The sequence below is a fragment of the Doryrhamphus excisus genome, linkage group LG6, assembly GCF_037039965.1.
Source record: "Doryrhamphus excisus strain RoL-2023G ecotype Guam linkage group LG6, RoL_Dexc_Guam_v1.1, whole genome shotgun sequence".
In the NCBI taxonomy this organism is placed as follows: Eukaryota; Metazoa; Chordata; class Actinopteri; order Syngnathiformes; family Syngnathidae; genus Doryrhamphus; species Doryrhamphus excisus.
In genome coordinates, this window is record NC_136362.1 from 20,782,278 (window position 1) to 20,801,791 (window position 19,514).

Below are 19,514 nucleotides of genomic sequence, written 5' to 3' on the forward strand. Positions count from 1 at the left end.
TTAGAATTTGTGCTGGAGTGTAAAATTCGATGAGGTCTGAGATGTACAGTATTGAGTATTGCCAAAAATCAATCCTAAAACACAAAGGCAAACAATGCAACAAAAACATTTCAACAATACATCACACATGTTCAATAATAAAACCAGACATACTGCAGGTATTTCATTTTTGAGGTTACAATCGTTTTATTTATTTCTGTTTTTCATAACAAATAAAAAAAAACAGTGATTGAGCTGTCAAAAACATACATTTGCAGCATACTGTTCATACATACATCCAGTCACTCAATTGCAAACATTGAGTGCTAAAAGAAATCAGTGTCCACCCAGTTGTTTGTACATGTCACAGTTTTGGTGAATTGACCTTAACTATAAACTACAAGCGAACACAGGACTTAAAAGCTATTGGTGTGTTACAAGAAAAGATAATAATTAATTTGCTTTGTTTATTTAAAGACTGCAACTATTGTGTCAGTAGCAAGAGGAAATCAATAACAATTCCCAGTGACAGCACATGCCTTGGCTTTCCTCTGTAATAATACTGCAAGAAATGAAAAAAATATGTGTTCAAAAGAACAGTATGCATAAATGTGTTTCTGCAGTTTTTGTAAGTTTTTTTTTTAAGAAAACTGATTTTCAGAGGGCGTATTTAACTAAAACATGCATGTCTACTTTGTAATAATACCCTAATGGGAACATTTCCGGTTCATTACCAACAAAGCTTTTAACGATCCTCAATTGAGTTATACAACATTCTGAACAATCCCATTATAACACTTGCAAATATGATGGAAAAATCATAAGACAGTATAGTTCCAAAATACTGTAAACAGCACAATGACAACATTCAAACTGCAAAAAAAAAAAAAAAAAAAAGATCCGCTGAAGCTCAGGGACATATACAGTATAAGAAGTAAAGCATTTGTCCTGCAGCGTGAAGTATTACAACAATAAGCTCAGTCAGACACAGGTTCAATTGCACAAAAATGAAAATAAAATGTAAAGACAGAAAAACAATGATATGCATATACAGTATCCATATTATATATAACTATATATATATATACACACACACACACACACAGGACACGACTCAAAACTACTGTGAACTCTGTACAATAACTTTGCTATAAGAACAGTAGCGCAAAATACCTTTTTAATATACCTTTTTCTTCTTTTACAATATACATAAACTGTCCACACCATAAAATGCAAAGCACAAGCCTGAAAAAAGGCCACAAAAGTGCATGTTATCATCCAGGCAGTAAAAGCCTAACCAGGGAAGAACTTGCACGGCAGCAGGAATGACGCCTGTGGATCGTACACAGGAGTTCTTTCCACACTCCCGGCCGCAGCGTCTTGCGCAATTAAATGTTAGTGTTGGGGAGGGGAAACCTTTTTGTAGTCGTTTATTATACATGCATGGTAAAATGATAGAAACATGAACACATACAAATATGGGGTGATGAAGAATTCTCCCACAATTATAGTCAAGTGGTGACCTTTTACTTCATGTTGATACTTCTACAGAGGCGTTCAAATCTTATCTCGTCAAACACTTGATCTTATTTTTGTTCTGCCCAAAGACATCTGCTTCCAAAATGTGTCAGTTTCAGACAAAACCAATCCAGATTCTGCCTCTAATCTTTCAGACTATCCTGTGTTTAAGTGACAGGCCACCTCCAGCTGGTATTTGGCATCCCCTGCTTCACTTGGCCTTCTGTGGGGGTTCCAACACTAAGAGGGGGAATGGATGAGAATGAAGTTGTAAAGAAAAGGGGGAATGAGGGACATCCCAAAAGAAAACCTCCCTCTGACATTCTATCTTGGACAAACATTCCTAAACTCTTTTGAGAGTCAACTCAACTCAACAAGTGCAAATAGTGCCAATTTGAATTTAATCGTTTTTAAATGTCAAATTAGAACTATACTTTGTTATCATGCTTCCTGTCAAATGCAGTCGTTCTCCAGCTTTCCCCTTTCCAAACGTTCTCCACATGAATGAAAAGCAGCAAGTCACTCATCACTCACAGCAAGGAACTTAAGGCCACTGAACTATTATCTTTTTCTTATGTTCAACTGGCAACATTTTGCCAGGAACACGTCTCTAATCCAAAGCATATCACCTCCTCTGCGACGTTCAGCATCTTATCTCTTCAGGGAAGCTAATGATGGGAACTAGAGGTCGCTATGGTAACAAAGGGCTTCCTTCTTGCTTTTTCATATTGTTGTGTTTGTACTTTTTGCTGGTCCACCTCAGCTTCTTCCTTTGGTCTTCATTTTGTCCTCGCCAAAGGCCACAGTGGAGAGAGACGAGCCTAACGGCCCAACAGGTAGACCACCACTTCATAGGTGCACATCATGATGGCCGTGTTGGGGATCTGTCTCACCAGGTGCGTGGTGAGGCCCCGGTATAGCGCACGGTATCCTTCCTCCTTTGGTACTGTCAGTAGAGTTTGGAAAAAGGAGCGGTACTTGCTGCCCTCTTCTCGTAGCCGTGTGCGGATCACCTCTGCAATTAGATGATGGAGTAAAGTTGTTAATATAAGTGGTCAGTAATCGACTTTGAACACATCACAAAGTAAAGCCATTAAGTCATTCATCTCTTAAATATTTAATACCATTTCAAGAGTATTACAGACTCAGCTGTTTCTAAAGTGCATCCTATTAGGAACATTATACTGTAATACTATTATACTGCAGTAGTGAGTTTGCCTTATTGGGCATTTTGGAGGCTTGATATTGTGTTGTTATGGTCTTGCTAGTAGAGTAGAGAAGTGAGGGAGCATTACCATGGGGGTATGCGATGGTGGTTGCACAGGTCTTGGAAGTGGCAGCAGCAAGCATCATCCCGACAAAGTCTGAAGCGTCTTTAACGGACTCCTCCTCGCTCTCCATGCTTGTTTGGGCCCTCGACTGCAGCAGCTTACGTTTGATGCTCTCGTAGATGACAAAATGGATGACCGTCTCAGAGATGCCGGCGTACGACGCAGACATGCCCTTGTAAAAACCTCGCAAGCCCTCCATCTGGTACACTCGCCGAACACACTCAAACGCGTTCAATCGGCGCTCACCCCGGTTCCTGTGGTCATGACAGCAAAAATCACAATTCAATGTTTTACCGCCAAATGATTTCATCATTATTTAATTCATTCATTCATTCATTCATTTTCTACTGCTTTTCCCCCCCAAGGGTCGCGGGGGTGCTGGAGCCTATCCCAGCTGTTTTAAGATTAAGATGTGCCTTTATTCGTCCCTCAGTGGGGAAATTTGCATTGCACAGCAGCAAGAGTACAGAATCAGTTAAGCAGTACAAAATACACAATATAGAAAAATAAACAATATAAACAACCCAAGTATTAACAAAATCAACAGTTTTTCCAAGAGTTATATACAATACAGTATGTAGATAATATGAAACGAGATGAGGTATATGACCAGTCTATACACTGAGATCATGTTAGTGAGTTAATATGAGGCATTATGGAAATACTTCACATAGAACTTAGTATATTGCATTTAAAGCCCTTAATATTGCACATGGAGGTTGATCAGATATTGCACAGTGAATGGGGGTCTGGAGTAACTATACTGACTATAAAGCAAGTCTTCGGGCGCGAGGCGGGGTACACCCTGGACTGGCGGCCAGCCAATCACAGGGCACATATAGACAAACAACCATTCACACTCACATTCATACCTATGGACAATTTGGAGTGGCCAATTAACCTAGCATGTTTTTGGAATGTGGGAGGAAACCGGAGTACCCGGAGAAAACCCATGCATGCACGGGGAGAACATGCAAACTCCACACAAAGATGTCCGAGGGTGGAATTGAACCCTTGTGTCCTAGCTGTGAGGTCTGCGCTCTAACCACTTGTCCGCCGTGCAGCCTAAATAACCTTTTGAAATAGTAATTTCAAAACGGAATATTTTCTTTACAAAACACCTTAAGCTGCAGCGCTGAGACGCTGTCTCTTTTTGGCGCATTCTTCTCTGGTAGACAGCTGTGTGTTGGTCGGATGCCACGTTAAGTCTCCACTCAATGTCCTTCCTCGCCAACTCCAGCTTGACAGTTGTCCAGAAAAATGGCATGCACCTCATGGTGGCGTAGGAAGTGAATAACCAGTCAAGGACGTTGAGGTGCATTACATTATTTTATTCATTTATTTATCTTCCCAGGCAAAGATGCGTGACTCACTGAAAACGGCTCGTGACCGATTTCTGGGTCCCGACTCACCAGTTAAGAACCACAGGTCTGGTGACAATGAAGAAGTGACGCGCCAAGGAGGACTAGAGACGTGTTTGTGTGTTAGAGATCAGGTCAGAATAAAGGTCAAATAAATCAAGAGTGTCAGACACTGTAATGCTTTTGGGATGCTGAACTGTGCCTCCGCCATCATAACATTGAGATGTGGCTTACCATGATATACATGCATTAATTAAACGAAATATTTAGACATAATTACTATGCTTGACTGTGATTGGCTGGCAACCAGTCCAGGGTGTACCCCGCCTCTCTCCCAAAGACAGCTGGCATAGGCTCCAGCAACCCCCACGACCCTCGTGAGGAAAAAGCGGTAGAGAATGAATGAATGAATGAATACTATGTTTGAGGCTGCACGGTGGTCCAGTGTTTAGCGCACAGACCTCACAGCTTGGAGACCCAAGTTCAATTCCACCCTCGGCCATCTCTGTGTGGAGTTTGCATGTTCTCCCCGTGCATGCGTGAGTTTTCTCCGGGTACTCCGGTTTCCTCCCCCATTCCAAAAAAATGCTAGGTTAATTGGCCACTCCAAATTGTCCATAGGTATGAATGTGAGTGTGAATGGTTGTTTGTCTATATGTGCCCTGTGATTGGCTGGCCGCCAGTCCAGGGTGTAACCCGCCTCTCGCCTGAAGACAGCTGGGATAGGCTCCAGCACCCCCCGTGACCCTCGTGAGGATAAGCAGTAGAAAATGAATGAATACTATGTTTGACAGTTCTATAGTTAGTCATTTGATCAATAGAAACGTCTAACCTGGAGTCCAGCTGCATGCGGGTCTTTATCAGCCATATGGGATTAGTGGCTGTGATGGCGGTGAACCCTAAAAAAGAGCAATGAACTTTAGACAGGTGTAGAAACACGTGGACATACAAAAAAAAGCATCTTTTCAAGGACTATTTAATTTAACTATCCATACTGAAGGTTTTTTTTACTTTGATGGAAGCATAAAATGCACTGCTACACATACACATTATATATATATATATACACATATATATGCATATACACATTTCATGTCATGATAGAGCAAGAAGACAGCAGCTGCGAGTGTATTTTAATGCATCACCGTCAACATTTGATATTGTAAACACTTGGAAATGATGTTATCATTTCTACTGTTCGAGAGCGTTTGTACTGTTCCTATAAAGATAAAGTACTCTTTCAAGTGGTCTTAAGTATAATTCTATAATTGCTGATGTTCAATTGCAAAACATCACACAGAAGCAATATAGCTCATAGCTCCTCTTATTAGTACATTTAACAGTTAGTTAGTTAGACGTGCGCCTCGGCACTCAAGTTAGATGGGGTTTGTTTGTTTTTTTAAAGGCTGCTGCCATGTTGAAAGTGCATCTTGCAAAACCTGCTAGATCAAAATGAAACAAGATGAAGATGTCCTCTCTATTCATCAGGCCTAATGTTGAAAAGTGTGAGGCAGCATGTTTTTAGGTCTCATCTGCCTTTATTTCACAACAAAAAGGAACCAGATGATAAATAATGAGGGGAAAAGCAGTTGTGTGTGCAGTGTATGTGATGACTCTCTTGAGAAGCCATCGTTGCATTTCCTTTACTGTGAAAGCTAAACAGTGCGGTATACTTGATGTGGATGCTAACTAAATCAGTACTAATCCAAAATGATTCCAAGGCTGAGTCAAAATGGTGAAAGCAGCCACTAGTATAACATCTAAGACCAGAGCAAACGAGACCTCGGTCACATCTAACATCTCAGTGCAACGCAGCCCTACGTTCATCTGCGTGAAGAGGAGATGTTGACGCAGGTCTGTTGGAGAGAAGAACATAAAGAAGAGGAGGAAGACAAAAAAGAGGGAAGAAGTAGAAGGTAGCGTCTATGGCGTGTACTCACGAGGGAGGGGCAAAGCTCCTCCAGCTCCTCCCCGCTGCAGCTAGTAGCCTGCAGATATGGGGGGCTCAGTTGGCGGGGATGTCCCACCCAATCACGCAGGGGTGAAAGCTTTACAGTAAAGCCCTAAAATAGACACAGGCTTTTCTGTACCACAGTCACACACAAGCAGCAGTCACATCCACCCACCCGCCCAAAACCATTTGTAACCCAAACCATGGAGATGAAGAGTTCCAATATTATTATCTATTTACTTTGGTTCTTTGTTTACATTTAAGCTACTTTATTCCCACGTTCTGGCCAATTCATCCCTCCCTTTATTCCTTTTGATCAGCTGAAACAAAGAAAATGTCGACGGAAGAGAGGAGAACCGGATCAGAACCTCCAGTTCCAGGCCAAGAACAACACAAGTACAAAAGCAGGAGAAGAATTCTGTTTAAGCTTCCTGCAATTATTGTGCAAAAATAATACAGAAATCAAAGCGGAAATGCTAACCTTGTCTGTTTGGAAGAAACAAAGAATGGGTGAAGGTGATGAAACATACAGGCGGTCCTCGCTTTACGACGTTTCAGCGATTATTTCAAAACTTAGTCCAGATCTAGTCAGTTTGGTTCGTAAACACGAGACTCGCTCATGAACTAGTTATACGAGTGTGATAAAAGAAGCTACACTCCCTCGCCCAGCAACGGCAGACTCCCTTAATGGCAGTGAGTAAAAGAAAAGGAAAGCCAACATCATGGAAGTCAAATGCTCAGAAAAGGAGAAACACCAGCTGTATTCCCGGTCCAAGACCGCTGCGGCCATCATCAAGAATGCAGTTTGTATCCATGAACATGCAAGGATCTACTCCAATGAAAACCTAAGCAAACTCTTTTTTTATGACCATTTTGTTTAATAATTGCATTTATTACATCCTTCACGTCTTACGTGAATTGTGCAGGGGTGTCCAAAATGCGGCTAGGGGGTCATTTACGACCCGCGACACAGCACATTTGAAAAATATATTTGATCAAGAAAACTAAAAAAAAGCAGAAATTGACAAGACAAAATAGGAAAACAAAGCCGTAATTATAAAAGAAGTTGAAATAATTTTTTTAAAATTGAATGTTTAAAATTACGAGAGACAAACAAATAAAAAGAATAAAGTTGCAAAATTAGGTCACAAAATTAGGAAAATTGGCTTGGGTAAAAGTTGGAATACTGCAATAATAAAGTTGTATTAGCTACATTAATTTTATGCTAATATTATTCTGTAGCATGGTGACCGTGTGGTTAGCACGCATACCACAAAGTTCGGCGATCTCGGGCATCTCTATGTAGAGTTTGCATGTTTGCACGGGAATTCCGGTTTCCTTCCACATTCCAAAAACATGCTAGGTTAATTGGCGACTCCAAATTATCCATAGGTGTGAATGTGAGTGTGAATGGTTGTTTGTCTATATGTGCCCTGTGATTGGCTGGCCACCAGTCAAGAGGTGTACCTCATCTATCACACACAGTCAGCTGGGATAGGCTCCAGCATACCCCTTTGACCCTAGTGAAGATAAGCGGTATAGAAAATGGCTGAATGGATGGATAATAGAAAAATGATTAATAACATGTAATCTAAGGAGAAAATTTCAGTCATACATGTCATATAGTGTATGTTGTCATTAATAACACAAAGCTGAGGTGCAGGCTGTTTTTTTTCTTTGCTTATCAAACGGGTTAATTAAAAAAAAAAATCTACATGTGGCCCATGCATCCCTTGGTGGAAAAAGTTTGGACACCCCTGGTATAGTATGAGTGACTTCCACTAAAGCTCAATTTACAACGCGCCGTAGAAACACTACTCGTTTGTAAACCGAAGACCTCCTGTAGCAGTAAAATACACTTTTGGATGCCTTACAACAAGGAACGTCCAAGTGGGACCTGCTGTGTCATGTTTAAAAATTCCCCTCATCATTTGGCTTTCCCGTGTCAGCACACTGATAAAATCTAACTAATATCAACAAAACAAACTATCATTACGATTGTGCCTCATTGCCTACAGTGTAACACGCTGCTGCAACATACTGTGCATACAGTTAATGCATGTAAACATGCTGTGTGGCAGAATCATTCTAAAAGGCACATGACTATTTCCAATAAACATCGACCTGCTTTCCGAGTCGGTCAATATGGTTTTGATTAAAAACATTGTTCCAAGTTTAAAAAAAAAAAAAGAAAAACTGGGACTTTCTCAAGCGAAACGACTCGTTGCAAACCAAAGCTGACTTTGAGGGTAGCTTAACTTGGTAATGTGAGCGAAAAAAATGTATCAATGTTTACATAAAAGTCCCCTGTGAGATGTGAGATGCTTGTCTTAGAAACTACATTAACTACACTTTGGGAAGTACTTATCATTCAATGTACTTTTTCAATGCCATGCCAAAATATTCTGATGAGATAAACGTCAACAGAGCTGCATTCATGTTTGCATTTGTGTATGTAAATAGCACTACTGTGTTATCGTCTGGAGGGCAATTCCCCTTCAATACAATAAACAAAAGAGGTGATGGACAATGACCAAAGACTATATGAGCATTAATTATTTAGAATTCTGGAGCAGTGACAAGGTTAGCATTTCTTTTGTTGACTATTACTAGTGGTGGATTTTTTTTTTTTTTAAAGGGTAAGAGAAAGCAACAGAAACAATACAAACCACCACTAACACACTGCCAGAAGCAATGCTATTATCATTACAATTAATAACCAAAACTTACTAATATTCATTTAAATCACCATCATACCAGTGTTGGGGTGCTACCTGACGTGTCCGCTCGAGTGCCAGGGGCCCCTGTTGACCACTGGGGGCCGTGCTCTCTCCTCTATACACACAGAGCAAAGAAGGGGGGCCCAAACCACACTGTTTAAGTTAAAACCATTTGGAGTCCTCTTATGAGGCCTCAAATTAAAAAAGAAAATGAAAAAGGGTAGGATGGGGGTAAAAATAAAAGTAGGATATGGTGGTACAATGGGGCTAAAAAATGTACTGTATAAAAGCACAACCTAAACTATGAGGACCTTGTGGTGTTGACTTAGATGAATATACACACTGCATGTTAGGCTAATGTTAGTAATGGCACAAGGCAACATGCAGGGTTTTAGCAGGTCAAAGGTTGCTATGAAAGTCCCAAATACTTACTTGACATTGCTAAATGTGGGTAAAACAAATGTTTACAGACAAGTGAAAATACCAGTAGTGGTACAGTGGAACCTCAAAATGAAAACACCCTGTTGGTTGAAGAGTTTAAAAAGCACACTTTTTAAACATGCCAAAAAAGTTAATAGTAATTTGGCAAGGTTTAGCTCAGGGGTCTCAAACACGCGGCCCGCGGGCCAAATGTGGCCCGCAGGACACTAGTTTGAGGCCCTTGCCTTGATATGAAAGTTTAATGTTAGTGCGGCCCGCGCAAGTTTGATATGGATGCTGTATGGTATCATGTACCCAGAAAAAATTATTACATTTGATTAAAGTTCATGTTAAAGGTTAAATAACTGTTAATAGTGATCCTCCCTATCCGTGTGGAAGTGGTAAGTTTTTGGCTATTTAAGTTTAAAGGAAATAACTTGAAGGCTACCGTTTAGGTCGCTAGCTCTCTAGTTTGCGAGTTAGCATGTGTCTCAAGACCCTGCAGTTGCGCAATATGTTGTAAATAAAAAGAGTATAAATGTGACTATAGTCGTGTTTTGTCATGTCTACAGGGCTCTAATAATGCTTTGTTCATTTTAATCTGAAAAAAATAATTTGTCTACCCACCAACTATATGTGGTTTCTTAAGTTTTTATTATTTGCCGTTATATTATTATTATTATATTTATTTATTTATTAATGATTGATTTTCTTTATTCTTGATTTGTTCATTTATTTTTCATCTTATTTTGTGTAGAAAAATAAAAAGTAAGATCTTTGAGAACAGTGGAATGTTATATCAGAGCTTTTCTTGTAGAAAATTGGAACCAAAGCGAAGTTTTTTTTATTTTTTTTGTTTTTAATGAATGCGTTTTTTTTTTTTTTTGGAAAACCTGATGCGGCCCAGTCTCACCTAGACCCGAGCTCCAGTGGCCCCCAAGTAAATTGAGTTTGATACCCCTGGTTTAGCTACTAGCATTAGTTATCATTGTAAATTGTCAGTTACTTCTCTGAGGATGCTTTTTAACATCCACGACAGATATGAATGCCAATGCTTTTATTCGGGACCGAATATTTTCATAGTTACAGCATAGAAAATCTGTTAAGAGTCCTCTAGACATGAAATAACACCCCTATAGTTGCCTTTATACTTATAGTACCCAGTATATAGATATATCAGAGAAAATAAAACAGACCGTTTGGGTCGGAAGCAGGTAGTCCAGGACTCAACTTCTTTTTACACTTGTATTACAGTTAATCATGCTGAAATCTTACTTAAAACATTGCCTGCACAGTTAATACAACTTTTAAAGGTGACAGTTTGACTTTGGAACAGACTCTGGAGCAGATTCTTAAAATTTTTTGCGGGAAAAACTGTTTGGAACATTTTGGCAAATCAGAGGTTGACAGTGTCCCAGTATGGATTGTGTCCAATTTTTAAGGTTCCACTGTATTTTCTGTGTCATTGTTGTGCCAGGCAAGGTATTTTTTTGGCCTTTTACATTTAAATTGGTGAAAGGAAGGTACCGTGGTGTTTAAAATGACGTTTGTGTCACCACAACAAATTAGATTTTGATCCTGAGAGTCTTAAATTGTGCTTTCTTTGTATACTGTATTCGTGTAGATGGAAAGCTGAAATGCAGCTCCTATTATTTAACTTTAGCACACTTGCACTGTAATGTTAATGAAGGTGTACATTTGTGAGGATCCCAAACATGTATATACATGAAGGATGGGATGGGGGAGGAAAACTGATGGAAATAATATGTTTTCTATATCTGGTGAAAACTGGGGGGGTCATTGTGTCATACTGTGGGGCTTCCTGTCTACACAACCAATCACTGTCCAGGCAGATAAACAGACAGACACACAGACAGACAGGTAGCTACCGAGACAGACATACAGAAGGGAGGGGGGAGGGAGCCTTGGTTACCTGCCATGCCAGCAGACACCATGTGCACCTGGGTGGAGTCTGCCTCCAGCACGCCATTCAGCTTCTCCTTGGCTGTTGAATAGGCAGCAAAGTAGATTGCCCTACGGTAAACAAGCACAGAGAATTTACATCACCAGCAAATAACAACAAAAAGAGTGATTCCATCAAGCAATATTACCACAAATTAATACAGGATGTTACATATTATATGTATGCATCATAACACTGCATCGGATTGGCGCACTATAGGACATGGAGGACATTTTGTGTTATCGCTAGTGTTGGTGGCCGGTTTATCCCTTGCGAAATAAGATGTGCATGGAAAAAAAATTATAGGATAGGATGTCTGCTGGCTGGAATTAAACACAGTAACCGCTCCTCCCTGTCCTTGTTCTGAAAGCACACACACACACAAACTTGACCTAGATTTGTACACACATGTATTACGAGAGCTCTCATAATTAATAGCTGCTGCTACTCATACAAGCTCTTCGGTGTGCTCATGTTAGTGTTTTGTTTACGACGCCTCGTGCCAAAAATTTCTGCTGGTTGCTAAATATAGTAAAAGAACATCTCCTGTATGTATAAGCAACCCAAACACGAGGCTATAAATCTTTACTAAAACTAGATTGAGTGCCAACTATGTGACTTTGCATAGTTGGAGGACGATGGATTTATTTATCATTGGCATTACTCAAAAACTAGAAGCCAATGATAATATAGATCCACTTGGGATGCAATTTTTTTTCCCTGATACTGATAACTTTCTGCTACTCAAGACCAATACCGATATTGATATCGGTCTATTATTTTTTTAATTTAGATTAAAAGTGCTCATGGCACCAAAACACATTAGTCTTGCAGGGCACGACAATAACGATGTACCGATGGCCCGGGGCAAGTTAAAACAAAATTGGGGTAAGTAAATCCAATCAGTGATATTCCCGTGGGGCAAGTGCACTTTGGCATGCCATACTGCCAAGAGTTTTTTTAAAAGCGGTTCTTGTTGGGTGTTGGTAAAACACAGATTGCGTAATTCCGCTGGTAATTTGCAAACCAATCCTTGCAAATCTTGAAATGGACCAATCAGAATCCTTTATTTAGACCGCGGTCCGCGTTTTACCCACACCCGTTCTTGTTGGCGATCAACCAATCAGCGATGGTTTGACGAGGAAAACATCTATCATGGCGTCCCTGCCAACATGGTCTAATTCTTCAACAACTTGTGAAGGAAAACAGCAAAAAGTGATGAACCAGTGCCTCCTAAACAAGTATTTTATTAGCGGCAGCAAATCAAATGATGGCACAGGTGAGTGAATCACATTGCTGTGACAATTTGAAGTGGTCACAATGAAACACCACCGATTAGATCCAATACCAAGTGATGATTTTGCACAAGATACAAAATCTAGCGCTTCCATTTCTCTGTGGATTTTTCTCACCTTTGCTTCACAAATTATTGTTTGACCATTGAGCATTTTTTTCTGGATTAAAAACACTTTACTAGTACACAAATGTGTCTATTCAATAATGTTTCATTGTGGTGCACAACTTATAAATATCACTGCTTACTACGACTACCATGTGTAAGGTAGTATGGCATGCCATGTTAACATACATCTACACTATTTTTCAGACATTCCTCCAAATACAATGCATCAGTACTATTATCTGATGAATTATCAGCATATATTGATACATGATATCATTATGGCAGTCTTTTCATTTTACATGGGGCAAGTTCGGGCAAGTAGTTCTCACCTTAAGGATTCCCCATGGGCACGTCATTTTTGTTTTTAATGTAGAGCCCTGTCTTGTTATCGGTATATGCCGATCACAGAAATCGGACAATTTCAATCAGAGCACCCCTCATTAAAAATATAGCAAGTGGAACTTGCATACACAAAAACACAGATGGGAGTGAGCGGGAATAATTATTCATTCATTCATTCATTTTTTACCGCTTATCCTCACAAGGGTCACGGAGGTGCTGGAGCCTATCCCAGCTGTCTTCAGGCGAGAGGAGGTGTACACCTTGGACTGGCCACCAGCCAATCACAGGGCACATATAGACAAACAACCATTCACACTCACATTCATACCTATGGACAATTTGGAGTGGCCAATTAACCTAGCATGTTTTTGGAATGTGGGAGGAAACCGGAGTACCCGGAGAAAACGTATGCTTGCACGGGGAGAACATGCAAACTCCACACAGAGATGGGCGAGGGTGGAACTGAACTCGAGTCTCCTAACTGTGAGGCCTGCGCGCTAACCACTCGTCCTCCGTGCAGCCCCGGGAATGATTATGATTTTAAAAATCCTAAGAAGAAAAGGCAAGGAGCAGCACGTGCAAACTGCATCAAATGCTGTCCACTTAGATAACACGCAACAGCAATGACAAGTCACATGACATCACAGTTACAGCTGGCGAGCACCTTCTGCTGCTGTTCTCCGCATACTGTGATCAACTGTCTTTGGCAGCCTGGCTAAGAAAGAAATAATTCCTTTGTTTGCTATTTCGGGTGCTCCCTTGACATGGCAAAAAAAGTAGGCCGAGGCTCTTGGCAGAACAACGCGTGCAAATACAAAACGTACCTGGAAGGTGCCACACCCACAAGGTTGGGTCCAAGTCCTCTAAAGAGTGACCGCAATCCCTCCCTCTCGAAGATTAGCCTGCAGGCAGACAAACTGATTTTATATTCACATGTATACAGCTAATGTTGTATCACCATGTGCATTAGTAGGACATTGGAACAATGCATTTAACACATGTTAAATGCATTTAGTTTTTTGTGTATTTTAATAGCAAGTGGTGCATGAATGTCAGATTACTGCAAATTTCAACAATTCAAAATTTAAGCCTCTCACCCAAAGTCACCTGGGATAGGCTCCAGGGACCTTTGTGAGGACAAGCGGTGTAGAAAATGGATGAATCGTATTTGAGCCATTTTATGAGCTTCCAAGAGAATTGTAGACAATTTCAACTTTTTAGACCCTGCGGATATCCTAATAATTAGAAATGAAAAAAAATATAACTAAACATTATTGCATATGACATAGAAACCCTGTGTACTGGTTAATTCATATCTTTCAGTCAGATGGACTAGTAAAAAACCTGCCAAAGCCTGAGGCTCAGTAAATCCTGACATTCACAAGGCCAATATCAACATAATGAGACCCAAAATAAATAAAGTAACAGGTGCCCTCGCTCTAGTGATTTTTATAGTGTTATAAACCTTGATGGCCCCTAAGTTCATATTGCGCTGCCCCTTTCTATTTGGTTATTATGTTGTCAGTTTTGAGGGTTTCCACATTCCACTTTCTTTCCCATCGTATCACTGTGCGTCCATTGTTGTGTATGTGTTCCACAATGTTTACATGTGTGGATACGACTTGAAAGCCTCGCATCACAGCCGTCTTCGGCAGCTGTGGAACATATACACAAGAAAAGTGAGTGATTGTGAGGGCGTTTTGTGATGCAAATGTTTTACTCTTTTGAACGCATATTGTTTTGAGAAGCCAAACTCTTTACTTAAGTGTCCCAACCAATTAAGTACGTCCCTCGTCACTGAAATCCGACCAGAACTCGGCTCACGGGACCAAGTGCGGGGGTAAGTCACTGTTGTGTCCTAAAACTTCATGTCAAAAAATCCAAACCATCCTCTCAAATGTATTTTTACAATGTGCCGAGTGCCAATTAAAAAATGCACTTTGGACATCCATGCTTTAATGTGTTCATAATACCAGACAAAATGTCATGTCTTACAGTTTAAAATTATATTAAATCCACTCAGAGCTCAGAGTAAAATTGTTACTCGGAGTTATGCAACCAAAATGATGAAAATAACATCACAAGACTTCCTCTCCCTGCATGCTGGCCTACTTCGACCCGCAAACATTTCTCCTATTCCCTTGCTCCCCATACTCTCTCTCCTCATCTGTCCTGCTTTGCACTGTAATGGCGGTGTAAGGTTTCTCATAATGCACAAGATTCTAAGCTTAAAGCAATGCCATGGCATTGCAAACATCCATTTTCGACCACTTATCCTGTACAAGATTTTACACTGAAATTGCCCCATTGCTAGCTGACTTTGGAAAAGAGGCAATGTACCCCCAAACAGCTCACCAATCCATAACTCGAAACATATAATACTAAAAATACTAAATGAAATAATACATTGTTGAAGAAGCAATACATAGAATTGTAAAAGTGGACTACATCCTAGTAAGAAATGCACATGACTTAAAACGAAACATTAGAAAAATCCCTCGGTCAAAAAATAATTAATTCAAGACGCGGAAGTGAAACTTTCCACACCCCTTATCTTCTGTGTTATGCAATTTGTTACATGTGTTGCAAGTCTCCTGTTGTTTTAATCAGACTCAAATTACAAATCACATGCTTGTTCTGCAGACTGCAAGCTTTCGTTCTAAGTGTTACGGTACTGCAATATAGACATAAGAATGTTCTACCTCCATTTAATAATTGCTCATTTCTTCTGCTAATTCATTTATTTTCAACTCCATAAGACATAACACTTCTTTCAGTTGGATTAGGCCGCGTACATTAAATTGCATTTTCAATACATGCATTCACACCACCGTGCCATGGCCTTGGTTTCAACTGGTCTTTAACATCATCTATTTGTTAACACATTCATTTTCTAAGACAAAAGTAGTCAAACAAGTTCAGAAGGAGTTGATACTATTAAAAAAGGGAAATAAATGACATTTGATATACAATATGTTCGCACTGGTGCATTATTAAATAAACTATTTTCCATTTTTTTCCATCATCAGGGTGGGGCGCCTACATTTTTTGCATGTATTTCTCACCAACTTCATTTAGGAAATAATGTTGTTTCATTCTCCTTACTTGAGACAGTGCAAAGGTCCGGGTGGAGCGACACGGGCCACACTGGCTCCGTTTACAGTGCTGAGCTGGACTTCAGAGATGTAAAGAGTGACGGAAGATGACTGTAGTCTGGTCTTCACCACTTCCAGAGGACACGTCAAAATAGCCCCCACTGTACCCCCGCATCTGGACAGACACCAAGACAAAAAGGTGAGGGGAAACCATTAAAAGGCAAGGCAAAACAATAGGGATGGTGCCGAGGTTGTGTATTAGCATTCAATGGTCAGACGAGTTGACAAAAGGATCTTGTAATGCAGGAATAGGAGAATGATAGTGGGGTGAAGGGCACAATACCACCGGATTTCGAGGTGGTGTGTTTTTACCATAAAGATGCCACGGCTAAATAAAAACAAATCCTGGAGGAGGCAATAATGAGGTCATGTGATAAATAAAAACTCTTGTGGGTGTGTTTGCTTAACTTTCACCCAGACACGATGTTGGATGCGGAATGAATCTGACAAAGTGTCGGGTTGCGTCGACCTTCACTGACCCAAGATGTAAACAAACTCACACTGATATATTTGCATTCATTTGCTGGCAAAAACATCAGCATGGATCTCAGATAACTAAAAAAGTTCCCATTCCTGATGCGCCAGTCTTCTTTCCCCACATCAGTAATGTCCTTTCTTTTCCAATTTAACAGGACTAGTGAGTAAAAACTAAAGCTAAATTGTTGCAAAATGTGCAAAATGTAGAAGAGGTCAAATGAATAATAGAGTAGAGCATGGAGTCTGCATAAATTTCTCAAAGTGCACTCGACTTTAGAGCGGTACCAGCTATATTTACCTTTCTAAAGGCCGACCCACATTCATGCACAGACCAGTGACCCTTCGCCTACTTTCAGGGGAGTGCTAGCTGCCATGTGCAAGGAAAAAAGTAAGTAGCACCAAGCACTTTAGCACTCAAGCACTTCATGTCTCCCCAAACTCAATGCTTCTGTCAAGTGTACATGGTTCCATGCCTATAGTTTTTGTTAAACAGTATAGTTATTTTATGTCAAATGTTATTATTACTGTAGTTAACGTCAACCTGCCCTCGGGGACAAAACATGGAAATGTGCCACTGCTTACAATCTTGCATATGTACATAAAAATGTTGATTAATATGCACCGTCCGTGTCTTTTTAATAAATAATAAGAGCTAAATCCACAAGCTCAGAAAAAACAAATGGGATTCTGCTCTAAACTAATTTCTTCAGAGGTATGTCAGATTTGAGGTGATTGGAGCTGACTTTGCATGTGATATGATTGCCATGTTTCAATTTCATTTATTTTTAGGGCAGTGAAAGCAACAACAACAATATTAGTAACACGTTTCTCTGTCCCAATAAACGGTCTTCGTCGGTGTGTCTCTAATAAAACGCCCAGCTATTGCAGGACAACAAAAGAAATCAAATCAAATCTACTGGAGAAACGAGTATTGTGTACTTAAAACACGCCCTACAGTGCATTAATTAACATACACTGACAAACACTGAGCGATTATTTTACTTTCTCAATGATTTAATGTATAAGGTTGTGGGGAAATTAAACCCTTTGTTGGCGGAAGTTGCACTAAAATAAGCTAACTCCATTGTCCTTCACAGTAAAAGCGTAATATATTTAAATTTACATCACAATTGGCAGTCATTTCAAATAAATAACACCGTAAATATAAATTACGAGAAATACTGGATAACACGAATGCGAAATTCGGTATTATATTAGGTAAAACACACGACATAGGTTTACACCTTGGCCGGAAGTCATCAGAGTAGTTACTTTGACAGTGACGAGAGTGACGTGCACGCGCTGCTGCCATGATTGTATCGTAAACACACGCAGATCTTAATAATCTCGATGAATAAGATTGATGACATTTATTAAGTGCGTGATTTAAAATGTTATTCCAATCGGTGGCGACATGTACGATGCTATTAAACTTACCCCCCAGCGAACAAATGAACCAGTGTGTCCCTTTGGCTCATTATTTAGCATGCTCTGCCAGGCAGCACACCCCCGGGCTGCGGCAGAGGAGCAAACGCGGGTTGCTGTCCCGTCTCTTCCCGTGGATGTCGTCCTCCGTGAGGATGCACACGTAGCAGATAAGACAAAACCACGACGAGGACCCAGCGGTGGGGCGAGTCTTAAAGGATTCGAACGCCAGAGGGCCCGCAGTTCTCTTCTCTCCTCTCTGCTGTCTCGTTCGAGTCCTCTTTTTCTCCCAGCTAGCTAGCTTCGTTTCGGCTCAAATGAAACTGCAGAGGACGTGCGAGCACCGCGGCGTGTCTTCATGTGAGAGGTGTGCGCAGCGCCGACAGACGTTTATATGGAACATCCACTCGTATTCCGGAATTTGTCCTTTGCTTCGGTCGCTGCGGCAAGAGGGCAGAACTCATAGTGTTAACTGTACATTGATAGGCTGGAAAACACAGCCAGCGATTGGGCAATCGCGCGGTAACGTCACTATATCAACGCCCTGATCACGCACTGTTCACATGCTCAACAATTCGATTATTATCAAAAGATTGCAAACCTTTTGATTACATTCTCAAGGCCTAATCTCGTAGTGAAGTTCAACTTTGAATGCAATTTGGACACATTTCATGTCAAATTATGTCTGTGAAGTTGAGTCATTCCATGCGATGAGTCATAGCAGCCGCTGCATTGTCCTCCATGGCCTCCATGTTTTGATGATACACAACAGGCATATTAGTATGTCTGTATTTGGAATCCAAAAATGGAACGGGTTGAGGAAAGAACTCAAACAATGTATTTAAATGAATAATGAAACAACGTTTCTGTCAGCATTACTCCTTTATTGATATATTCTAACTATATATCTTGACTATCACACTACTTTTTTCATTTACTGTTAAATATGGTAAGATGGTAAACAAAGTGAGTTAGCTTTGCTTTTCCCTACTCCTTTTCAAACATGTCAAGCTGCACAACTGTAACTATTTAATACTTACAACCTTATCTATGTTGGAAATCATTACCATTGCCATTACAATGTAATTTTCCTTCCAAACAGTATGTGTTGCTACTGTAAAACAGCAAACATGTTCATTTATTGACATTGTTTAATAATAACACATTTTATAAACTTAAAACTAAATTTGATTACCTCTTCTATCTTCTGGTAAAAATATTAATTCTGCAAAGTATTCATCATGCAAAGTAACTCAACAATTTCTCCTCAATCTTGCAGCCACACATGCGCTTTATTGGGTTTTACCCTATCTGACTTTTCATGACATGATGAATTTCTGTGTTATGTTTAACAATCAACAATTTCAACATTTTCAGACAGCTGCTTCACATCAGCTGACAGACTCGCGCTGAGAATTGCCAGCTGTTGATTCAATAACGCCACTGAATGGACCCACAGTTTGGTAATTG

The 19,514-nt window shown here is 40.2% G+C and overlaps 1 protein-coding gene across 1 annotated transcript; it reads right to left on the reverse strand.

Annotated features, from left to right (window-relative positions):
* Positions 1 to 161: 161 nt before the first annotated feature.
* On the reverse strand, positions 162 to 18,534 carry LOC131126079 (solute carrier family 25 member 36-A). Its single transcript, XM_058068251.2, has 7 exons — positions 18,057 to 18,534; positions 16,093 to 16,257; positions 13,812 to 13,889; positions 11,214 to 11,314; positions 5,022 to 5,088; positions 2,793 to 3,082; positions 162 to 2,512 (listed from the first exon to the last, which is right to left on the reverse strand). The coding sequence occupies exons 1-7, from the start codon at positions 18,095 to 18,097 to the stop codon at positions 2,319 to 2,321; spliced, it is 936 nt and encodes a 311-aa protein (XP_057924234.1). The 5' UTR covers positions 18,098 to 18,534; the 3' UTR covers positions 162 to 2,318.
* Between the last annotated feature and the right edge of the window lie 980 nt (positions 18,535 to 19,514).

Coding starts and splice junctions, on each gene's coding strand:
- LOC131126079 (XM_058068251.2), bottom strand. CDS start 18,097: ATGAGCCAAAGGGACACACTGGTTCATTTGTTCGCTGGGGG. Junction 11,315..13,811: donor GTGGGTGTGGCACCTTCCAG/GTACGTTTTGTA, acceptor TGTTTACCGTAG/GGCAATCTACTTTGCTGCCT. Junction 2,513..2,792: donor CACCATCGCATACCCCCATG/GTAATGCTCCCT, acceptor ATCTAATTGCAG/AGGTGATCCGCACACGGCTA.